The 7905-nt window shown below is 60.2% G+C and overlaps 1 protein-coding gene across 1 annotated transcript in view; it reads left to right on the plus strand.

The window, feature by feature from the left end:
• Positions 1 to 344: 344 nt before the first annotated feature.
• The window catches only part of NXPH4 (neurexophilin 4), a 14606-nt gene continuing 7045 nt past the window's right edge, over positions 345 to 7905 (plus strand). Inside the window, exon 1 of the mRNA XM_023211268.2 lies at positions 345 to 560. Within this exon, the coding sequence (XP_023067036.1) occupies positions 504 to 560 (57 nt within the window). The 5' untranslated portion in view covers positions 345 to 503. The remainder of the gene's footprint in view (positions 561 to 7905) is intronic.

Raw genomic sequence — 7905 nt, forward strand, 5'->3', positions numbered from 1 at the left:
AGGCCCGGGGCATGGAGTGCCTCGCCGGGCCCGGCTCCGCGGCGCCCCCACTCCGGGTGTACAGGCCCGGAGCCCAGAGCCCCACGCCCTGCCCCGTTTCTCCTGGGCACACAGACGCGGCCTCTCGGGGGCCCAGTGCCTGAGCCCCTCGACCCCCTCCGCTTCGCACCTGGGCCAGGGGCGTGTCCGGGGTGTGTCGGAGTGAAAGTCACCTTCGGTGCCCCCAGCTGGGCGGGAGGGGGCGCGCGGGGCGCGGCCGGGATTGGAGCGCCGCGGAGCCCCGCCCCCCGCCCGCGGAGTCAGACCCAACTTTCTCCCCCGCCCGCGCCCCCCCCCCGGCGCCGCCCCCCCGCCCCGCGCCTGGGCCGCGGGCCGCGCGGCCGCTCCCGCCGCTCCCGCAGCCGCCTTGCCGCCCGCCTGCCCGCCCAGAGCCCCGCGCCCCTAGGCCTGGCTCCCGCCTGCCCGGGACCCGCCCCGCCCGCCCCGCTCAGCCGCTAGAGAAGATGCGGCTGCTCCCGGAATGGTTCCTCTTGCTCTTTGGCCCGTGGCTCCTTAAGAAGGTAAGGGTGGCAGGGTTGGGGCGCGAGCGCGGGGGTCCGGGACGCGAAGGTCCCAGTGTGCTGGGGGCTCCGTGCGCCCGCCCCGCCCCCAGCTCCGAGCGTCCCAACTTTGCGCGGCGCGGGGGACGCGGACAGACAGACTGCCCGATTCAGGACGGGCACTCTCCTAGCGCAAGTTGGCTTAGGCTTGGAGAGGGTGCCGGGCGGAGGTCCCCCTAGAAGCCGGCTTGAGGCGCGGCGGGGGAGGGGACGAAGCCCGACCCGCGAGTGCGCCAGACAGAGCGGGAGTGCGAGACAGACAGACAAGCCAGCAGGGTGTCAGCCTTGCCGTCTTTCCGCGCCAGTCTCGCTCGCCTGCCTCACTGTCTGTCTGTCCTTCCACCCATCCACCCCCGCCTTCCCATTTCTCTTCTCTGCACTTGTCACCATGCCAGGTGGGCTCCGTGTCGGGAGCATCCATGGCCCGAGCACACGCGCACACACGGACTCAGGCAGACACGGCTGAACTTGGCTACAGCCAGCCTCCCATCACATTTCCCACGGAGACACCATCTCCCCTGCACGACCTCACAGACACACCCCCCTCTCGTGCCCCACTGAAGGGGGAGGCTGTCTGGAAGGGGAGTCTCTCCTCCCGTGCCCTCCCTGCCTCCAACCCCACTCCAAGGCCTGTTTCCCCGAGGCTCTTGGGCGAAGAGCCAGAGGCTAAGGGGACTCAGACTTGATCTGCCTCATTCCTGACTTGGAGGCTTCAACCCGCGAACATGGTGTGCTCATATGTACTGGGTGGAGGGCGTGGGTAACCGTGTGCACCTGTGTTCATGTGTCCAGGGAAGCCAGACTTGGCTATCCAGTACTGGGGCCCAGGTTACATGTGTATACTGGTGTGGCGTGTGGTGTTGGCTTTGCATGAGTGAGTGCCAGTGCCTGCCTCACAGTGCAGCCATCTGTCTATGCCCCTGGTGTGTGCCCTCAATGGGGGGCCCAGACCCCAGTCCCTCATTTTCCTTCTACCAGCCTCCCCTGCCTATGTCTTCCGTGTTTTCTGCCCCCCAACTGTGACCTACCTAGTTTGGGGGCAGGCAGGTCATTCCCCAAACCCTCACTTTCTGTACCCCCAGCCTCTGTAGCGTCTAGAAGGGGTATATTTCTCCTCCCAACACTTGGACCTCTGCCTGCTCAGCCAAATCACACTGGGCAAACTCCAGCAGGGCAGGGCTGCCCCAGTGAAGCTAGCGTTAGAACTCCCTGGCCCTCCCAGCCCTGCCTGGTGACCTTGAGGGGCTGGAAGGTAGGCAGAGGAGCCCCTCCATGAAAACTGCTTCCACTAGCAGGAGCTTCTCATGGACTTGCTGCCTAGTTCTGTCCTTAGTGGACTGGAGGGGTGGGGGGGTCTGTGCCCTACCACCCACCCACCCGTGGGTGAAGGCCTGGGGTCAAAAGGTGGTAGGTATGGCATTCCCTTGCCCCTCCTTTCCACTTCCTCCCACCTCATCTCCACTCTCCCCGGCAAATAAACTCCCCTGTGGACAGATCCGGTTTAATTTCCTTTGCCCCCTGAGGGGGAATGAAACATCTGGTGGAGACTTGAGGGAGAGTGAGCGGGAGGATATGAGCGATGGGATCTATCTGAGTGTGTGTGAGAGAGCTGCAGCTGTGGGGCCTCCGTGTTGGAGTCAACAGGGAGAGTGGATCTGCTGTTTAGTCCAGCTTATGTGCATGTGAGAATGTGTTTACGTGTGTACACACTGCGGGTGTCTAGATATGTATAACTGCACGGGGAGGTATGTGTACAGAAGTGTTTGTGTGTCCAAATACTTGTGTGTGCTTCTGTGCACTTGTGAGTGTGGTGTATTCAAGTGTATTCCCCGGGGTTTCTGGTGCATCTGTGTGCTGGGGCCCATGTGTTGTCTGTATGAGTCTCTGGGGTTTGTGAGTGTGTTTCTGTGTGCTTGTGATTGTGAGTGCATTTGAGTGTGCTATGAGATTGTGAGTCTCAGGATGTGTTTATGTATCTGAGTGTGGCTTATGTGTGTGCGTGCTCAGGGGTGTCTTGGTGCCAGCACTGGGAGTGGACGAAAGGTGAGGCTGATCCTGGGTAAGAGGTAGGTAGGGGACAGTTTACAGGGCAACTCTTTGGCAACCCTAACCATGAACGGCTGACACCTCTGCCTCTCCCGTCCTGCTTGCTCACCCTCCTCCAGGTTTCTCTCCCTTCCTCCTCGCTCCAGGCTTCCCATATCTCAGAGCCTGGGACTCCTGGCTTCCACTGCCTCTGGGGTTCTGGCCTCTCAGCCAGGGAGTCTTCAGGATCTTTCTCATACAGTCTGACTCCTTTCCCTCTCGGTCTCTGTCTCCCCGACCTCTTGCCAAAGCAGCTGCCTACTGGGAGAAGCAGCAGGCGATCAATAGTCACTAATCACTAATCACTAATTAGCTGCGGGAGGGCAGGGGCGGGGCCCTGTGGGACCTGCCAGCTCTATCCCACCTCAGGAAAGGATTGGGCCTGATTCTGTCAGAGCTGGCTGGTCGAAGCCCCTCAGCCAGCTACCCGCTCCTGCCTCCACACCCTCCTCTAGCCCCCCAGCTAATCTCTGGCTGGGCCACTTAGGCACGCACAGCCTGGGCTAGGGCCCAGAGCTGCTGGCAGGGATTTGGGGGTAATCAGGGGCCGCAGCTGGGCCAGGGGGACAGGGGAGGGCCTGCTGTGACAGCTCCCTTGGGCCAGAGCCTGCAGTGGAAGCTTCACATTCCTAATAGGAGGGGCACGCGTCAGAAAGGAGAATTTAGAGTGTCAGGGTTGGGATGGGTTGGGGAGCTGGAGACCCAGGAGCGGGTGACTGGGGAAGAGGTGAGGTAATAAGGACAGAGGCAAGGCAAAGAGGGGTCGGGGACGAGGTAATTGGAGAGAGACAACACAAACGTCTAAAGAAAGCAGGTAAGTGGGGGGACCTCACAGGGGTCAGAGATGGAGTAATTGGCAAGGAGATGGGGAACTTTGGACCTAGCCCTGCAACTCAAGATGTGTGGGATCCGTGAGGGACAGGGCAACAGAGATGGGGCAGGGTCATAGGAGAGGGGTCCCAGGGCTCAGGCGCAGGCAGGAGTCGCAGGGCGTGGGGTGGGAAGCAGCTGCCCAGTGGGGATGGGGAGCAGGGAGCGCTGCCTAGAGCGCTGGAAATTGGCGCGGCTCCCCCTCTCCCCCGCCTGCCCCTCCTCCACCTCCACCCCGCCCACTCCCCCTCCGGCTCCGGCTTCGGGAAATTACATCCCCGCTCCGCGGCTCCCCCCAACCCCCACCGCGCCCCGGAGCCGGCGCCTTTATAGGCACATTTATTGCAATAATAAAGTGAGGCGCGGGGCGGGGGGCGGGGGGCAGCCGTTCCCGCGGGGACCGCGCTGGCTCTAGGAAGCAGGGAAATAAAATAAAATAAAATAAAATCAAAATTCAGATAACGGTGAGCCTTGCGCGGCAGGCCGAGAGAAGGCAGGCAGGTGGGGGTAAAGAGAGGGGGCGTCCAGCCCAAGGGCAGAGCCCACCCCACCCCACCAGCAGTCCCCGCCCCCTCATGCCGTGGTAGGGACTGGAAAGAGGTGTCTTTGCTTCAACCTGCCTGGCCCCCTCCCACAGCCTGATCCTGCCTGGTCTTTGCCTTGCCCTCTGGCTCCTCTCCCATACCTGTCCTCAGCCCCTGTCTCTGTCCCCATCTCCTGTGTCTTCCCTTGTCCCCCATTTCCCATTCCAGTCTTCCTTCCTGTCTCCCATCCCCATCTCCTGGGTCTCTGCATCCGTCCCTGTTTCTGCCCAGTAACCATTCGAATCCCCCATCTCTGTTTTGCCCCCACCCTGACCTCATCCCTGCCTGTCCCCTGTCCCTATCCCTCATCCACCATTCCTGTCCCCATGCTTCTTCTTGGACTGTTCTGTAGCCTATCTTCACTCCTCTGGTCCTTACCCCATCCACATCTCTGTCTCTGCCCCACGCCTGGCCACCATTTCTGTTCTCCTTCTCATCCCTGTCCCCAGGCCTATCCTTATTGTATCCTCATCCCTGTACCCTGTATCTGTGCCTGCTAGTCCCCAATCCCAGTCCCCCATCCCAGTCCCCCTCCCTCTCTGTCTCAGTCCTCACCCCAGGCTGTCCTGTCCACCCCACCTCTGTCCTCACCCACATCTCTATCCCTGGTTCCCAGCCAGACTTCACCAGCCCCGACTGCAGCACCCCTGCCTCTTTCTAGGTGCAGGGGCTCAGGATGCTCTTTTCTCCCCTTCCCAGCCCAGGCCTGTGCTGTCCCTTCCCCCAGCCAGATCCTGGGAGCACCCTGCCTGACCCAGGTGGCAGGGGAGAAGCAACCAGCCAGTCTGGAGGCCCAGGGGAGGTGCACCCCGCAATGCGGCTGGGGGGCTGACAGCCTGATCCTCCCCCAATCTCAGCAGTGTCATCCCCAAAGAGCCACTCTTCGAAGTGGAGTTCGTTGCCCCCAACAACAGGAGGCCACCTCAATTCCCTGCAGGTGCGTGGGCCCACTGCCTTGGGGGCAAAGCGCTCCTGGTGCAGTTCCCCCTGCCCCCCCAACATGGGCCTGAAGGAGCCTGCTGAACCCCCCCAGCTGCCACGCACCTCCACCCCGCCCCCGCGCCTACAGTAGCGCTAGCCTCTCCCCTCCGCAAATGTCACCGCGCCCAATTAGCTTAATTAAGCCAGTTCTGGAGCAAGGGGGACCCCTCCTCGGACAACATCCTGCTCCCACCCTCAGCCATGAAGGTGGGCGACAAGAGCTCTGGGCAGAGAGGAGCTCCTTACCACCTACCTTCCTGACTCACCCACCTCCCCCCATGTCGCTGAAGACGGACAGCCTGAAGGACGGCAGGAGAAAACCACAGACAGAAAGAGGGAGAAAATCAGAATCACGGGAGGAGGAAATTTAAGACAGAGACAGTGAGAAAAGAGACTGAGAGACAAAAGAGACTGAGAGAATGGGGAGGGATGAAAAAACAACGCAAGAGAGGGAGAGAGAGCATGAGCAATCAAGGGAGCCAGAGGGAGGATTTTATTTTATTTTATTCCATGTTCCCATTTCTCGGCTCGTTTCCTCACAGACTCTCACCCCTCCCTGTCCGAACTCCCCCACAAGGTCGCTTCAGCCGTGCCCCCCCAACTCTTCCTTTTTGTCTTGGCTGTCTACAGCAGTGGGTGGGGGCGGGAGTGCCCAAAGCCAGCGGATTTGCCAGGATCAGAGAAGCACAGACGGCACTTTGTCTAAGATCAGAGATGGGGGTGACACCCTCGCACCTCTCCTTACCCTGCTGAACCTCCTCCCCTCCCCAGCCCCTGACTTCTACCCCCTGCCCCTGCCTGGTAGAAGTCACTGGCCTGAATCACGTCAGCCAGGTCCTGACTGGGTACAAGACACAGGGGTGCTCTGGTCTGCTGGGAGGAGATGGCTTGGAGGCATTTGGGGTCATAACATCTGACAGCATGGGGATAGTGGGGACCTGGATGACTGGGCTTCTGGAAAGAACAGCAGTTAGGTGAGATGAGGGATCGCGTTCAAATGGCCCACCCTTCGGCTTTCCCAGGAAACCTAACCTCCCTCCCCCAGTGCCCTCTCTCAGGTTCAGGCCCTGCCCTCTGCAAGCCCACTTCTGGGACCTCTTCTCCCTCCCACTGCACCCTGGGACCCCTCCTTCCACCCCCTCTAAGGCCCACCCTCCAGGTGTTAGCTGCCGGCTTAAGCCTGTCTGTGGGAGTCAATCATTCTTGCCACCCCCGCCCCCTCACCTGGGCTGGGAGGAGGGATGGATGGAAGGGGGAATGAGGGGGGCGATAAATATGTATGATGAGCGGGTGGCGGCAGCATTAATAACCCGGGATCGCAGCACGGCGGGGACGGGGATCAGGCGGTGGAGATTCTAGCCCAGCAGCTTGGCTCTGCTGTTCCTGTCCCCGGTGACACTGAGTGTGTACACATGGGTGTGGGCAAACAGGGGGGCACCCATGCTTCCTGGCCTCCTTACCTACCCACAGCACAGCCTGCGGGCCAGTGTGGGATACCTCCCCAGAGACCACTCAGATGTAATTGACATGCATGTATGTTGTCCCCATCAGAACACAGCAAGACCACACTTGTTCTATGACTACGGATACACCCCCTTTAGAAAGAGCTTGATACTTGGGCAGAGGATGACAGGGGCTCACACAGGAAAGGTGACACCTCCAGACAACCACATATAGCTACCCTCAGACCGCTATACACAGCCATACAGTCAACCCAGACACACAACCACACCAGCCACACAGACACCACTCCACAAATTGACACACACACAGCCAATCCAGGCACATACACATAGTCACCACCGATTTACACAACAGACATGCAGCCACAAGCAGCCACACACACACAGGCTCCTCAGACTCATATCCATGGGCACTCAGACACACAGCCAACACAGCCACGCACACATATGTACAGGCCACATGCACACAACCATTTGGGGCTAACAGAGACACAAGAACCCCAGGTTGACACACACGGTACTGCCTCCCCCCACGGGACCTGTGCACAGTCAGGGCCACAGCACACGGCGGTGGCAGCTAGCTCAGGCTGACTGACACACTCTGACATGCAGCTCCTCTCTCGCCTGCTCCCCTCGCTGGAGCGGCATCTCCATATTTCTTCCTCTTGCTTCCTTTCTGTCTCCTTCACTCCCAGCCACCCCCACTCACCCCTGCCCCAGATAATTGATGGCCTGGGCCTGGCCCGGCCGCTCCTGCCTCTCTATCCATCTTGTCCTTGAGCCCATGCTGTCTCTGAGATCAGTGGCCACCTGAGACACACAGAACGGGTGGGAGCAGGAAGGGGCTTCTCAGCCCCCTTGGAGCCCAGGAAAAGAATGACCAGGTGGCCTCCACCAGAGTGGAGTGCTGAGGACTGGGAGGTATACCTAGGCTTTCTTCCTCTGCTCAACTGGTTCCCAGCACTCACTCCTTGCAGGCCAGTTGGGGCTGAGGCCCAGGTGGGGGCTTTGGTCTCTGAGGTCTTGGAGCCTCTTTCTTTTTCTTTTCTTTTTTTTTAAAGAGAGTCTCACTCTGTCGCCCAGGCTGGAGTGCAGTGGTGTGATCTAGGCTCACTGCAACCTCCACCTATCGGGTTCCAGTGATTCTTCCACCTCAGCCTCCCGCTGCCTAATTTTAGTAGAGATGAGGTTTCTCCATGTTGGCCAGGCTGGTCTCGAACTCCTGACTTCAGGCGATCTGCCCACCTCGGCCCCCCAAAGTGCTGGGATTACAGGTGTGAGTCACCGTGAGTGCCGGGCTGGAGCCTCTTTTTTTTTTTTTTT

Source organism: Piliocolobus tephrosceles, chromosome 10 (genome assembly GCF_002776525.5).
Source record: "Piliocolobus tephrosceles isolate RC106 chromosome 10, ASM277652v3, whole genome shotgun sequence".
Taxonomy (NCBI): domain Eukaryota; kingdom Metazoa; phylum Chordata; class Mammalia; order Primates; family Cercopithecidae; genus Piliocolobus; species Piliocolobus tephrosceles.